Here is a 16,832-nt window from a genome sequence, read left to right on the forward strand (position 1 = left end):
TGAGTGAAAATAGTTAAAGAAGTAAATAAAATAAAATAAAAACAATAAATAAATAAAATGACTCATGGCATGAAGTCAAAACTAATCCCATTCTTAACACACTGACATAAGAGTGGTATCGATCTTTACATATAACTCTTGGCAAGCAAACAAATGAATATATTTATATTATTACAAAATGACAAACTATTCCTTTTACGTCCCTGTTTATGCAAGTATTGTTCAGAGCCACTTAACAAATTGTGGACAGCCTTTTTTAAATTCACTGCGTTAACTCTTTAAAAACACTTTGTCAGATGAAATTTGAATAAATTGTATTTTTGAAAGACACGGCATTATTAAAACTCTCATATCAGTTTTCAGCGACTCAGTGAAACTTCAAAAAACAGAAGATATTTTATAGATTTACTCCGCCGTTAGACTGGACTTCGTTAATGCTTCATCATGCTCGTTTCTGTACGACACTGCATTCATCAGAGCATAATGCACTATACTTAGTCATGTATTTTTAATGTGACAGCAACAAATTGCCCACACTTGTTGCTAGTTGGATTTTAAAGCGCTCTGTGTGTATGGGAAGGCATTGTAGTGGCTCATCACAGGTGTTGGTAGTAATAAACGTTTTTTTTTCTCTCTGTTCCCTAACATCCATGTGCCAACTGCACACTGCGTCCTTAAAAACTGGCAGAGCTCAGCATCACACTGCGCACATTTCAGCTAAATCTCTAATTAAAAGGAATGTGATTATGTCATAAACAAGCAGCTGATTTACACTATTCTGATTTCTGCTTTGGAGTAACTTCTCCTGTTTTTAAGTTATTTTTTTAGGACGCGTTGACACTGAACCAAGTTTTTTGGTTCGAGATCGAGTTTAAGTAAGCATGCATGGGGATAAATTACAATATAATACATTTTTTCGCTTATTCTGTAGTGGTCTGAATAAGTCACTTCATAGCAATAATAATAAAAATGATGATGATAATAATAATAATCTTTATTGATATAGCACTTTTCAAGCTTAAGCACAAAGTGCTTTCCATATAAAAAGGTTTACAGAATAAAATAAGATGTCAGAAACCCGCATACCCCTGCTCCCCTAAAAAATACATTTTCATAAATAAGTAAATAAAATGTGGAGAAGATAATTCACCTCATTTAAGCAGATAAAAATTAAGATTTTAAGAAATAGCCATATGTATCAGCAGATAAGACACTTATAAAGGAAAAGATGTCATATAAATAAATGCCGATAAAAGAAAATCACAGAAAAATTAAAGGAAAAAAAATCCAAAAATGTTAAAAGATAGAAAGAAAAAAAAAAGTTTTAAAAAAGAAGAAAATCACCAAGAATTTTTAAAGAAAAAAAATTTACCAAAAGGTTTTAAGGCAAAAAAAAAAAATAAATCACCAAATGTTTTCAAAAATCACCAACATTTTTAAAGGAAAAAAGGTAAACATTTTAAATGAAAAAGTACTCCAGAAAAATTGTCACTTAAATAAAAAACAAGATTTTAGAAGAGACGAAGTTGTATACCCTTCCAAAAGCCAAAGTAAAAAAAAAACATAAGACATAAAATATAATAATTTTTTTAAAGCCACATTGCTCGGCCCTAATCATAAGCTAAAGAAGGGATTTATATTAATGTTGTTTGTAAAAATTCAGACTATCCACCCCAAAACTCAGAAGCTCTAGGACTTTTCTGCATTTTATCAAATATTCTGCATTGAGGTTGGTCTTTCGCTGCAGAGTTTATAGTCAAGTCAAGTGAAAAATACATCAGGTTGAAGCCATTATTTTTTTTTTTCCAAGGTAATGAAACATGCAGTCTTTGTGATGCAAAAGTAAATTGTTCCCACTTAATGATCTCTAATGGATTCATTATCACAGCTCTGTCCTCTAACTCAACAATGAACCGCTCAAAAGAAAGACGGAGAATCGGCACGGTGCAAAGAGCTCCTGCTGTACTTTCACGTATAGCTTTGCATTGGCTCAGGCTGCAGGTGGGGGATTTTGGGTGGAGCTCATGAAAAGGCTGGCAGGTTGATCGCGACAAAAAGTCTATGTTAGATTTTCTTGCACACGCACTTTGCAGGCTCTGAACCCCTTTTTTAAAAGATGAAATCCAGTGTGAAATCCAGAAAATGATGTGCAGCAGAGTAACTTAATTGCACGGTGTCATTATGTCATTATGACGGCAGACCATCACGGACTGCATATTTGCCACCAAGCCTCCATTATTCACACCACAGTGCGAAGTGGAGGCAAACTGGAATTGATTCTGTCTGAGTACACCGACCCACAGCTTTCACACAGCTTTCTCCAGAGGGAGAGAGGCCCCGAGCACTTAAACATGAGTCTGGACCTTTTTTTCAACCTGGACCCTGTTTTCTTATCTCTATCCATCTCACAGATCGATTCTGACCAAAATCTCATCAATTGCTTTATTATGGAGCTACTTGCATCTTGTTTGTCTGGGTGCAGCTTTCCAAAGAACTCCTAATGGGCCGGCGGACTCCAAATATCCTGAAAAGCCCCGAAGCCTCGCCGCTTTACTGCTCCCAAATGATTTTGGCACAGGTTGTTAAATACATTAAAATTATAGAGCTGTGCCGAATGTCTTTTTTTTTTTTACACTTAAATTTTTTATTGAGGTTTGAAATAAAATTTCAAATGTCTGCCGCCTTATTTTATAATGCCATCGCCCTGAAAAATATAAATAAAAAAATCCTCAAATAAAATCTGTTTGAATAGATTCAAATGAAATAACTTGCAGATTCTCTTAGCACCCAGGTGTCCACAGCCAAAATTGTTAGTTGCACCCAGGTGTAAATGTAACATGATGTTAACACTTACGGGTCTATTCAGCTATTCTGCTTAAGTTCATGCACACAGTGTGCATTCAGCAGCTTTATACATCCTAAAATCTTAAAATAATTAGTCAGCTTAGTCTGAAAATTATAAGCCATATGGGACACAAACCCATGAAATACCTATTTAGTGACAAATTCTGCACTTAAACGAATTAATATAGTCAAGGTCAGACATTTAAGGGGACATAAACAGAAAAATGGATCCTTTGATCACATAGTTTCTGATATAAAGTTAAATATTGCCAATTTTAGAATATTTTATTTGGATAAATCTCTTATATGGCAGTGTGTTTTAAAATGTAATTTTAGAGCAGTTTGTGCTGTATGTGACAGGATTTTGCAGGAAAACAGTTATATATTTCTCAAAGTGATGCATCAAAGAAAGGTTAAACATTACCCAGCCGTTGTTGAGAATTTACATATTTTTGGTGTCTGATTTTGTACACTGAGCTTTATGTTAATCTCCTCAGCAGAGGGACTTTTCGGCGACTTTCATAACCCAACATTTCTGTGTCTTACATGATTTTTGTGGCGACATTCATCTGTCATCAGGGTGCTGTTGCATTTATGTTTGTTCCTTTCACACATTGTCCGATGCATTTTCAGTTGCTCTGCTTTGGAGCATCATTTTGAGTTCCTAAAATATCTTGCCTTTGGTGCCATGCTTATTAACACCTTCTATGATCCATGTGGGATTACAAACACCACCTGTTGCCCTTCATGTGTCCCAAACCATGGCTTTGGAGTACGAAGGAGAACAAAAGGTTGTTCAGTGACGACCCGTCATCTCCTGCCTTTTATCTGCCTCTATTTCATCCACTAACTGACAGAAAAATAATTTCTCTGTTTGCTTCTTATGTTCCTTTTCAACAAGCACGCCTTTCACATTATGGTGGAGGTAAGAGCAGTTCAGTTGAAGTTGAAACACTATTCCCTCCTTTTTGGGTTCAGAGCTTGAATTCTCCACCTCAATCCCAGACCACCATTTTGTTCTTCTCTTTGCTTTTTCGACAGCGTCTTGTTTACTCAGTCCGTAGCACATTTCTGTCTGTTTTTTTTTTTTTTTTCTGCCTGGGTTTATTGCATGGATGGATGTCTTTTGTGCTCCCTGCTAAAAAAAAGTATTGTGCATGGTGGAAAGTGGCCAACACAGCTCCGAATGCAGCCCTCTTTTTTTGTATGAATGTCCACCTGTGATGTTTATGTAACGCATTGTGTCTGATATGACCCAGTTTCCAGAGCGGTATCTGCTAGACCTATGGCTCTCCATGTCTCCCATGCAGAGAGACGGAGCAGAGCGTTTGAAACTGAAACTGCGGCATGCTTTTTCATCTTCTATGCAGACTGAGGAGGAGTGCAGATACATTTTGCATAAGTAGGAGAATTGCCACTTACCTGGAACATTTTTCAAGTCAGAGAGTGTAAATTACTTAAGTACAAGAGGAGCATAAGCCTTTGCAAATGTACTTTGGCTCAAATTTTATCAAACTGGAGGAGAAGCGTGGCTGCAGACATCACAGGAAAATTCTCGTGTTAAAAAAAAGAATACTGAATAAAACCCAGACTCTCTGGGAGAGTTTAGACCCTGGCTTATTGTCACTTCAGTTTTTTCAGGTCAGCTCTTTTAAGGTCATGTCAACACGTTTTTGTATTTTATATAAGCTCAACGTTTATGTTCATATCAGCAACATGATGTGACCTTAAGATTTTGGAGGCTTACGCCCAGCATAGCTGCCCAGATTCTGTTTTTCCTACTTATCTGCACATAAACCCACGACAGACCGAACCAGGCCTAAAGGACCCGTTCTGATGTAATAGACGACGGTGTAATCCGATTAGGCCATCGGAGATGGTTGAGGGTTGGGAAGAACGGCGTGAAGCAGCAGATTCTGTTTTCCTGTTTCCTGTGGTCTGCTGACTAAGTGTAATGCGCCCCCGTTTGAGGCCACGGCGCCCTGCGATCGGACAAGGGATCCGGTGACTCCCGAGGGACGCCGGTGCTGGCCGAGGCCGGGCCGCCTTGTCAGGCTGAAGCCCTGAAAGACAGACAAAGAGTTTCCAGAAACAATGCAGACCCAAAGAAAGAAAAGAGTCCGGCGATAACTTGTTTTTCGTCATCATCAGGATTGTCTCAAATTGCAGGACGTTGTCGACATGTTGATGACACCGCCGCTATTGAGAATCGCGCCATCACCATCAAATCCATCATCACGTCAAAATCACGGTCAAAGTCAGTCATCTCTGTTGCCCGGCATCGAAACTCTGCAGGAATTCGCCTTGGTCTTATATTTTTGGACGTGCATTGTACCCTTGAATAGCGCTGGTACATCGAGCACGACGGAGACCCTCTGTGATCATTTTCCCATGAACATCATGATCAGACTGTGTCACATATCTCACCAAGCACAATGGATGCACAGGAATTCGTCTTGGTGACATTTGTGCAGACACACTGATGATGACTTTCATTGTAACACAACGCAGTCGAGACGAAACAGGAGAAGATAAGACGGTGCAGCCATTACTGATTCCTTTACATCACAAGAATCAGAGTGACTAATGATTAAGGACATTAAAGGGCAAGTTTGGTATTTTGGTGGACCCAATTTCTCTTTGTATCTACGTGACTAACAGGAACAACAATTTTTGAAATTAGTCCATTACTGAGCAAGACGGCGAATCAGGCTGCGATGCAACCACCTGGTGCATGTTTTAACCATTGATGTACGTCCTCGAAAGTGCTTGTTTTAAGGTTTTTCTAACAACAAAATTTAAAAATTTAGCATAGGAGAAGTGATTCAGTTACGAAAAATTAAAATTAAACCAAGCCAGAGTTGATGACTGTCAAAAGAGTGGAACGATGAACCAGTTTTATTTTGTTTCTCATGACTTTAAGTGGACTGTGTTTTACGATGATAAACTTATTGTTAAGTGGATCATGGTGGGTTTGGCGATGACGATTTCTGGGCCGTTTGTGGTTAAACTAAAAGGATCGTACTTATGAAAAGCTCTTTCTCTGAATGGATCCTTTTCATAATGTGGTCAGACACTTAAAATAGCAATCTAAGAACCCTGCCAGACTCCTTTCAAATATACAGCAATTTTTTTATCATTGTGAAACACATTTAAGTCAACATACACAAAATAAAACTCACAAAAATAATTTTGGTTCACCTTTCCACAGTTTCATCAATCACCAATTATGATTTGTTTGGAATAAACCTGCTTTAAGATGTGATAATGTGCCTGTTCACCCTGAAATTACTGTTTATTTAAATGGAGTCTCGTGCATTCGTGAATGGCTTTTTCAGGCTGTTTCTAGCTAAACAAATTGGATCTTGCTCTTTAACAAAAAGGTCTATCTTTGTGGCGATCCTTTTCATAATGTTTCCAGACTCTTATAATAACAATTTGAGCCTGTCAGTGACAAAAACAAACACTTTTGGTTGACGTATATTGACAGTGCCAGTGGCCCGGAGTGGTTACATTGCAGCCTATTTCGCTCCTTGCTCTGTACTATTGTCACTTAGACACAAAAACTCAGACCAAGAGAGTTTAAAAATACCAAACTTTAAATACACCAACTTGTTTCAGTGAATTTCAAGGGTGGAATTTCTCTTAGTGACAAATTTGCAAAATAGTCCTTGGATGTTGATTTTCGGATCTAAATCATAAATCTTAACCTGCCAAGCACAATAAATGCGCTACAATTTTTCTCTGTTACATTTCTGCAGACTCATCTATGACTCATTATTAAACAACCCCTCTTATTATCTGTTTTTCATCCAAATCATGACCAGAGTTGGAAAGTCTTTAATTACCAAGCACGATAAACATACAGGAATTTGTGTTTAATAAATTGCTACATAACACTGAGCACTGCTTGTACTGGCGGACAAGACGGAGTCCCTGGATAATTTTTTTTCTCCACAAATTTGTGATCAGAATAACAATCACTTCGGACTGTAAGCTCAATAAATGAACTCAAATTGGGTTCGGTCACGTTTCTGCACATGGAAAGGGAGTTCTTCAATAACAAGTGTTACCCCATTTATTACTGATAAGTATCTAAATTCACAGCAGGTATACCGTCCTGGTCTTTCTATCCGTTGCACTTCACCGTCATATTTAATTGCTCTTGGGACGTACATATCCTCTTAATATCTGTTGTTGAGTCACAGTATCTCATTGATATGCACTTGTTTGTATTTGTTGCTTGTAATGTTGGTAATCGAGGAATGTAAGCACGTTCACTGACCGGAGAAAGTCTTGGATGAAGGCCGAAAACGTGAAAATTGTCTTACTGTGCCTGAATTTCATTGTTTATTATCGGGGACTCAGTTAAGAGACAAAAACCACGATCAGAAAGGTGAGAGACGAAGAAAAAAAAGGCTTGTTTTCTAACAGTGGTTTGCTAAATCGTGTATTAACTAAATCATTTTGCAATTTCACAAACGCATTGATTTTACTTTTACTGTAGATTCTTATTTTTGGTCTTTTACTCTTTATTGCTCTGAGCAGGCAAAAGCTGTGGCAGTCTGCATTATGTTTTTGGGTTGTCCATCTGCCTGTCCAGTTTCACTATGACCTTGCATGCGTGTCATTCTGATGAACGCAATATCTCAAGAAAGCCTGGAGAAAATTTCCTCATATTTGGCACAAACATCCACTTGGAATCACTAACAAATTTATTAGAATTTGTTGGTCAAAGGTCAAGGTGACCCTGTGTGTGTCTCATTCTCATGCACACAATATCTCAAGAAGGCCTTGAGAAGATTTCCTCAAACTTGGAAAAAACATCCACTTGGACTCGACGTTGAACTGATCTGAATTTGGCGGTTGAAGGTCAAGGTTACTGGCTTCTCCCTCGCATTCTTGTGAATACGATCTCTCATAAACGCCTTCAGGGAGTTTCCTCATATTTGGCAAAAACATCCACTTTGATTAAATAATGAACTGATTAGACTTCGGTGGTTGAAGGTCACTGTGAACTCACAAAACATGTTTTTGCCCATAACTCAAGTTTCTTATCCTAATTATAACAAAATTCAATAGTATAATATTATGAGGTAATTACTTTTTATATCCAGAAGGTCAACTTCACATCATAATCTGCAAAAACACTTTTCTTGCCATTATTCAAAGTCGTAACTCGGGAACAGAAGGGGAGACATTTGGTCAGATGCTGAATGGTGATACTTACCTTAAACTGCAGATTGTATAGACCTTCTGTGCTCGGGAAGATGTGTGTGAAACGTCCACGTTCTCACGTGGTACGAACATGGCTGGTTTGCGGAGTCATTCAACCGCGAGGCACCCATCTTTTATTGATAAACTCCTTTGAATTCAAGATCGAGCTGTTTCGTTCTCTTAATTACATGATGCAGAACCGTGCCATGCTACATGTGTAAGCCTATAGTTCATGTAACCTTGTTCAATATACATAAATACACACAAACCTCATCTATCCTAAAAGAAAGAATAAGGCACCAGCCTGGTTTAACTCGACTCAAACCCCTCGGTGAACATATATTCACATATATTCAAATCAACACTGAAAACAGATGTAAAGAAACATTTCTGTGAAACTATAGATTCCTTATTTTGCTCAGCACAATGTGTTCTTGAAGATGTTTTTCAAGGTGCCAACTCCGGGGCCGCTTGGGCCGCTCTAGCTGTAATCCAACCTCTGCCCCGCCGTGGGTAATTTTCCCCGTCATTTGGCTGGCGTTCAGTGTGAAAGCAGCGCGTAGAGACAGCAGGTCTGCCTCGCAGCTCTCTGTTAGAGGGAAAAGGCTTTAAGTAAACACGGCGGTTCCCACTCGAATCCTCCGTTCCCCCTCGTGCGCTGCCAGGCATCTCGCGAAAGACGCAGACACCCTGCTCCATGTTTCTACCCAAGAAAAACAAGTGTTTTTCCTCTATTCTTACAAAGCATCCTGTTAATCTGCTACTAGAGTGATGTGTGCTAGTACAAACTTAGGCTGGATGAAACCTCATCAACCCTCTGGAGCAACAACACCAGATAAACGAGGTGTTAGATATTAACAAGAGCACAAGTCTACAGCCACGCTAACGGCTCTCCAATAAAACTAAAATTATCCAACTAATCTGTAATACCAGACTGCATGATTATTTAACAAAAACAAACTGTATCATCAGCGCAGTCCATAAAACTTTCTCTACATTTGTCTGTGCCTAATGTTTTGTCTAATTATTTTTCTTGTGATCTATTAATTTCATTTCACAACATTTTAGATTCTTATCCCGAAGCAGTTGAACAGCATTAATTATACAAAATGTTAAAACGAGGTGACAACAGACACCATCTTTTATTCGCGATGGGCCGGTAAAAACATTTTTAAACCGGTTTAATATGACGCTAAACACTGGCACAGACAGGTGTACCAAATTTTAACACTGAATAATAAAAAAATATGAGAGTGAAGTGGCACCGCAAACAGCAGGACAATTGACACATCGTGTTTATGTTTCTCACTGTTTAAACTTTGCCTCGTCTATGTTTTTCGGTCCACCTCTTTCATCTGCTTCAAATCCAAAATGTTGGCCTACTGGCGCACTTTTAGTTTTCTTTTAGACTAATCCTGCCATGTGTACACTCATCATCCCAAAAACAAACATAACAGGCATAACATCTTCCACACTCCTGCCTTAACTGAAATTTAATCTCCTTCATGTTGCCGTTAGTCCATTTATCAATAATAATTTTATTTTAATCAAACCAGATCGTCAAAATCAGAAATCAACCCAAGTCTATCCTTATCTTCTTAATTTCACATGAAGCACCTTTTCATGATAAACCACCAAATGATTTTGGTTTATATTCCCTAGTTTTTATGTTAAAATCCTTTTCTTTTGTCTCTTCTGGACAACATGAATCATGTTGTACCTGAACGCATAAATAGGCGATTTTGGACCTTTGATAAGTCACAATTTTTTGTGCCTCCTCCATGGCTTAAGGCTTGGACTTAACTGTCTGTCCATTTCCATTTTTCTTGATGAGCCATTTGTGTTTTGTATTGTCTGCTGTTTACATAACTTTTGTATTTTCAAAAAAAAAAGGTTGGTGTTCATGTGTTCAACCAATCAACTCTTCAATCTTTATTTTCAACAAAACAAAACACACCAAAGCAATAAAGCCTTTACGGCCAAGTGCAATGATCAAAAACTAAAAGACAAAAAAAAGTCTAAAATCTCATCTCTCTCCAGTCACAAAGTTTACGACCAGGTGTAGAATTTCAAATTGATAAAAATCAAACCCATAAAAGCTGCTTGTACAGTTTGCTTCTGTGTGCCGCAGTAATCTTGTCAGGACAGGCTGTCAAAAAGACGCGTGCGTGCCAAAGCCTCGACAGTAAAGTTAGCACCTGTGTGTGCAGATAGTATGTACCTTTTTACTGCACATAAAGAAAGCTCATCATTTGAGTGCTGTTCTTAAATGTGGCTCGTATTGGTGGCAAACCTTGTAACCCAAAAGGGGCATTTTAAAGGAAGTTAGAAAAACAGACCGGGATTGACAAGCTCTTTTGATGTATTATCACGGTGTCTGAGTGGATCCTGTGTGGGCCTCAGGGTCTTGAAACTTGCTCCAGCTTATCAGGCACCTTTGTAAGCTCTCGGTTCAAGTAAAAACATGAACATCGGCGGCGTTGCAGGGGGAACGCTCTTTCTTTTCACTGACAACCGCGACACAGAGGCATGGAAGTAAAGTCGAGATTTTACAGCAGCATATCTGGTTTCATCAAAGGCCATCAGTCATGTGCTAGTCTTTCTCCTCTACCTTTTATCCTTTGGAAATGTGACTCCCTCACTGCATGCTTCTTTTTAACCTCTCTGTGTGTCTCTATCCTCGCTCGCCCTCTGTCCTTCTCTGTGAAGTCACATGTGAAAGTGATCAGCTTAATCCCGATCACCAGCTGTGTTTAACCTACTTTGGATTTGGAGCACTTGGCTTCCTTGCTTTCACTTTTGTTTATACGGGATTAGCATGAACACACAGCGCACGCATGAGGTTTGACCCGCCAGGGTTAGACGCGACGACTCACCAACGTTTTTATTTAACCATACGTTCTCCTTTATATTCACTCAAGTCAGATTTTTACGTGCTTTGCTCAGCGGTAGTTGATGCGGTAGTTGTCTCAAATATGGCCCCTGATGGGGTGCTGGGTGGCCCCTTAAACATTTTATAATTCACAATAAAAATAAAATTATCCACACTTGAATCGTTTTTGTAATTTTAGTATAAATAAAGTGCCAGAGTGCAAAAACAGCATCAAAATAGAGCTTGTGTATGAAAACAGAGGTCCTGGCTAAGCCCCTAATGTCCCAAAATACCAGAAATGTCATAAAATCCTTGAATTAGACCCAAATCCTAGAAATGTGCCTAAATATAAAAGATGTCCTAAAATCCTAGAAATGCACTAAAATCCAAGAAATGTCCTAAAATTCTCGAAATGTCCTAAAACCCTAGAAACATCATAAAATCCTAGAAATGTCCTAAAGTCCTGGAAACATGATGAAATCCCCAAACAAATCATAAAATCTGAGAACAATAAAAAAAAAATCAGAGAAACATCCTAAAATCCTGAAAATGTCCTAAAATCCTACAAATATCCAAAAATCCTAGAAACATGTTTGGTGCTACTGCGACTGGCCCACGTGGCCCCCAAGCAAAGCGAGTTGAGTATCGCTGCTTTAGATCTTTTCCAAATCCATATTTCTTCAGCAGCTCACTGGATTCAAACTGGAAACCTTCCAGTATCATCCCACTTCTGTAAACTCAAGCAAATGCAGCCCTGAGGGGGTTTAATTGAATTTAAAGTGAATTAATCTAAACCCTGTTTGGTATGCTCCGTCCTCGCTGCCAAAAAACTTCAGTAATAGTAATACGACTGAGCTTAAACACTTCCTAAAGCAGACTTTCAACAACAGACCCATAAAATATATAAAGCAAAAAATGAGGCTAAAAACAGTATGTTTCTGGAGAGCATCATCACATAAAAGTGAGTCTATAAATGTAAGATTTAAGATGTGAAGATGACAGTGATTCTGTTGGCCTAAGCTCCTCAGGCGCGTTGTCGCCGAGCCAAAAGCCCGGTCACCTTCAGTGTAAGCCAGTGCTATTTTAATGCCCTGCAAAAAAAGAAGAAAGAATAACACTGCGCTCTGTCTTTTTTCTGCCGTCTCTCTACAGGATCCCGGGCCCTCGCCCCCGTCCCCAATTCTGGGGCACAAGCCGCTGCAGCTGATCGAGGTGAAAGCCAGAGGGCGTTTCGGGTGCGTGTGGAAGGCCCAGCTGCTGAACGAATTTGTGGCCGTTAAGATCTTCCCAATTCAGGTATTATATTTTGACTTATGACTCCCTTTTTTGAAATGTGTTTGTCATAAAGACACTTTGACGTCTACCTCGTTTGGTTTGGACTTTTTAGTTTGATCTGAAAGTAAAATTACAGAAGTGAAACCTCCCTCAAACAGCCGAAACCTCGGTCCAGGAAAAACTGAACCATGGTTCGGTTCGTTTCTGGTGTGAAACATTTTTTGGAGGGTTTGGATTAGTCGATTATTGGGATTATTATCTGTATTGGCATTTTATTTTAATGATCGATGCTAAAATTAATTAATAAAAAAGTGCAAAGAAAGTGTCAGCACAGGAGGAACTTTTACTTTTTTTATTTATATTTTTACTTGACTTAATAAAAAAAAAAAGCTGCTAGAAACTTTTCAGTTTTGATTAAACATTTGCTAAAGGCATTTGTTTATATGCAACATATTTCTAATCATTAAATGTTCTACATATTTTCAATTCCTCACTACAGCTGTTCCTTAAATTAACCACTTTATATGGAAAATATCAATAAATTATTTAAAAAGTGTGCAAAGAATTGATTAATTCCCCTTTATTTCCTGAATTAAATACATTAACACCATTCATTCTCAGCAAGATGACACGTAATTCTCCGGATGTAGAATTAATTGATCCTCCTAATGAACACGTTTTCTTTTATTATTTTGTTTATTTTGTACTTCCAGCTTCATATCATAAGAGCTGCTTTTCAGTTTTATAGCCTGTTGTGACCTGTTGCCTTCTGGGAAAGTGTTTGTTCAGTGTGATACACGAGTGATGAAATAGTTTATCAAAGTTACCAGTGGACAAAATGTTCTCTCAGTCCCCGGCGAGAGGATTTGGTCTGTCTGACACTTGCACTACTGTCTGTTCAAACTTCATGAAAACAAAGAAATCTTTATGGATTTGGCTTTTTTCCGCTGTGCTGAACTTGCACCGATGAGTGACTTTTGCGGACCGTAACACCTTTCCAGGCTCCGTTTGAGTCTTTGTTAACATCTACGTCCGTCTCTCTGCTCCTGTCCAGGACAAGCTGTCTTGGCAGAACGAATATGAGATCTTCAGCGTGAGCGGCATGAAGCACGACAACATCCTCCACTTTATCGGCGCGGAGAAGAGGAGCAACAACCTGGACCTGGAGCTGTGGCTCATCACCGCCTACCACGACAAGGTAACGCTGTCCGGCAGCACCACCAGCAACCTGCTAAATTTATTCCTTTATTTACTGAGTCTTTTTTGTGTGTTTGTTTTATAAGAAATTCTCAGTTTTGAGGTGTTGAACACGATGCAGGAAACAAAACGCTATACTGATTTTTGTGATAACAGAAAAACATGCCTCTTTTCTAATGTAACAAGATCAAATATTTGCACATTTTTACAATAAAAGATAAAGTGCCGCAACACGTTTGAATAGATACGAACACTTTCAGGCACATTTGTGGACGCTTCATGAGACACGTCTTTGGTGTCATTTCAAGTTTTAAGTGACTTCAAAGGAAAGTTACAAAAATGTTTGTGCATGCTGACAATTACAGTTCTTAAAATCAGCAGGTGAGGCTTTGAAAAGATCAATATATTCAAGACAATTGCAATCAGATGCAGCAAATTCCACAGATTCCCCAAATTTTGAATTAATGTCTGCATTCCCGTCCACCTGAAAAGCTACAACAGCAAAAAATAGGATTTTAAAGCAAAATCCATCCTGGATTTAACCCATAGGGACTGTTTGGTTTATTTTATATATTTTATTTTTTTTAACTAATAGAGACTTTAGACAGGAAAAGTATAGTTGTAACAACGATGCAAAGCATCCAAAATAATCCAGTCTTGTGTGTGACTGAAACAAAGACTGAAACAAATAACAATCAAGTTTCCACAAGAATTAATATTTATTAAATTCAGACAATCACACTGTAAGAAAAACTAAAAAAAGAGTAATCTGATTACTGTGAATGCACGTAAACAAATAATCTGATTTCCCGCCGGATTTCTTCCACTAAAAAGGTTGTTTGTGTGCATGTAAACACAGTTGTGGTAGTTTTAGAGTATCGTCTCGTATTGTACAAAAAGCCCCCTGGACGAGAAGTTGTAAATGCCAGAAAAGTGAAAAACATGCATGAAATCTCCACATTGTATTGATTCTGTTTGGTGCCTCAGGAGCTTATCCATAATTACACTGTAGTAGCTGAAGATGTGCTTCCGTGCTGTTTTTTCCTCTTTCATAAACCTTGTTTATCCAGAGTAGGTGGACTTTGTTAGCGTCATCATGCTTCATTTGCCCTCACAACTCCGCTCTCTGTAACATTTGGGCCTTTAAGTGCCTCTGTGTTTTGAGGGTCATTACCGATGAAGTGATTCTCGTACGCTCCGCTGGCTTGAGTTTCCCAGCCAGGCGAAGAATTCAAATCGCACTTAAGAGACCCTCCCCGTGCGAATAAAGGTTGAAAAATTAAAGGTTGTGGGCTTGGTGGTGAGGCTTCAACCCAACAATACAACTCTTAAAACACCACTTAACCCTGCGGCAGCTCTACAAGTGCTTCTCCGACTTGCAGGAACTCTCCAAGTAGAAGAAATTAGTTTTAAAGGAGTTTTAGGAAAGGTCACACCACCAGCAATATATCAGAAACACGAGTTAGAGCCTTGTCAAGCATGCACTGTAATTATCCTGAAAGCAGAAGTCTTTAGAGGATACATTGCTTAAACTTTGACCAACAAAACGCTTCCCCTTCTTGCCAAATTTTTGAGAGCAGGTGTCAAAATGTTGGCCACGTCAATTCGGGCTGAACTTTGTGCAACACAGCTGGAGCAGTGATTGCAGAGCTCCTGACAGCTGATTTATGCCTCAGAGTTTGGTGCATTTAAGAAGTGAGATTTGTTGTATCTGTAGCATGCAGCAGCTTGCTGTAAAGTTGTAATGCTCAACTTAAGGCCCGCAGGCCAAATCTGGCCTCAAAAGGGTGCAGGGTGGCCCTCAATCATTTTTTAATTCTCAATAAAAATAAAGTGATTCACACTGGGAATTGTTTTCGTAATTTTAGTATATATGATGTGCCAGATTGCATAAAACAGCATCAAAATAGAGCTAGTTTATCCAAAAAAGTGGCAGTGGAGCATCCCACGCACCCCGTCAGACGTCCTCAAATGTCCTAAAGTCTGAGAAACGTCCTAAAATCACAAACCAGTCCAACAAATCCTCAACACATCCTGAAATCCTAGAAATGTCCAAAATCTGAGATACATCCTGAAATCCTAAAAATGTCCTAAAATCCTATAAATGTCCTAAAATCCCAGAGATGCCTAAAATCTGAGAAGCATGCTCTTGCACGATGCATGCATATTTACATCTGCGGATTGGTGTCTGATTGCTTAACATATTTAATTTAACAAAAATCCTGCAAATCCGGGTGTAAACACACACAAACACACACACACACACACACATGCTGGAATGCATTTATCCCCGAAAAAGAACATCTGAGGTGATGAGGTTGTTTTTTTTGCAGCATCTGTTGGAGCTGCCTGCCCTCTAGTGGTCGCTCTGGCAGCTACATCTGTTTTTGGCCTTGCCAGAAGTGACCTTGTATCATATTGACATACATTATGTAACAACAAAGATGTAAAAAGGATAAGAAACAGATGCAGCTTTCAGCATCGGTGTTAAAATCTATGTCATAAACTTTTTTTTTTTAGCAAAATCTTAAATTATATATTTTTTTTTATTTACCGTAGTAATTAATATAAATGTGAACAGCATCCAGATATGCTCAGCTTCCATACACACATTTTTTGGCAGCTGTCACCTGATAAAAGATGCATCTCTGCAGAGTAAAATAGCCTTAAAAACTATCTGGACTGATAAAGAGAACTGTGCACTCGGCAAACCTTCCCGTGATTAATAGAGATTAAAAAGAACAACGATCAAACACCACAACAACGAGCAGATAAATGAAAAGCATTTATCAGAGCGCCATTATTCCCCGAGAACAATAAATGTGCAGGAAAGTTGTCTCGGTGACAGAGGCGGGCCACAGGACTTCTCTGTGGTTTTAAGAGGACACTCAGTGTGTCGTAAATTTTATTTATCACCCTATATGAAGCTTAAGAAGTCTTTTTTTATGTCCCTAAATTTTCAGTATTGAATACCACCGAGACAAAAAAAAACATTGATATTTGTTCTTGAAGAGGCTTTTATTGTGAAGTCCCTTGTGAAATACAATACTACCCACAAGCTTTAGTGGCTTTCCATCCATTAGGGACGTTGCTGTTACCATGGCAATGTTGTCTGCTCCAGCCATTACTTCACTGTTATTTAGCATTGTTGTTCAAGCAGTCATTGGTGTTTTCGCTGAATCACTTTCTTAATATCAGCCACATTTCTGGATGTGCACGGGGTTGAAAAAATTCTTAAATATATTTGATAAAAATAGAAAACGATAATCCAGGGTATAGTGAGTGCTATTGTTAATTTTCTTTAGTCATTTTTTTGTTTTTTAAATTTATTTTATTTATGTTTTTTTATTTTATTTTTTTACTTAGACTCTTTATATCACTATTATCATCTCTCCACTTTATTTAATTTTATTTCTTTATTTAAATT

The 16,832-nt window shown here is 38.4% G+C and overlaps 1 protein-coding gene across 1 annotated transcript in view; it reads left to right on the top strand.

The window, feature by feature from the left end:
* LOC121963066 (activin receptor type-2A-like) overlaps positions 1-13,490 on the top strand; it is a 49,567-nt gene extending 36,077 nt beyond the window's left edge. The window contains exons 5-6 of the mRNA XM_042513436.1: positions 12,086-12,229; positions 13,263-13,490. Of these exons, the coding sequence (XP_042369370.1) occupies positions 12,086-12,229; positions 13,263-13,490 (372 nt within the window). The remainder of the gene's footprint in view (positions 1-12,085; positions 12,230-13,262) is intronic.
* Positions 13,491-16,832: the final 3,342 nt, after the last annotated feature.

The sequence above is a fragment of the Plectropomus leopardus genome, chromosome 24 (assembly GCF_008729295.1).
Source record: "Plectropomus leopardus isolate mb chromosome 24, YSFRI_Pleo_2.0, whole genome shotgun sequence".
Lineage (NCBI taxonomy): Eukaryota > Metazoa > Chordata > Actinopteri > Perciformes > Serranidae > Plectropomus > Plectropomus leopardus.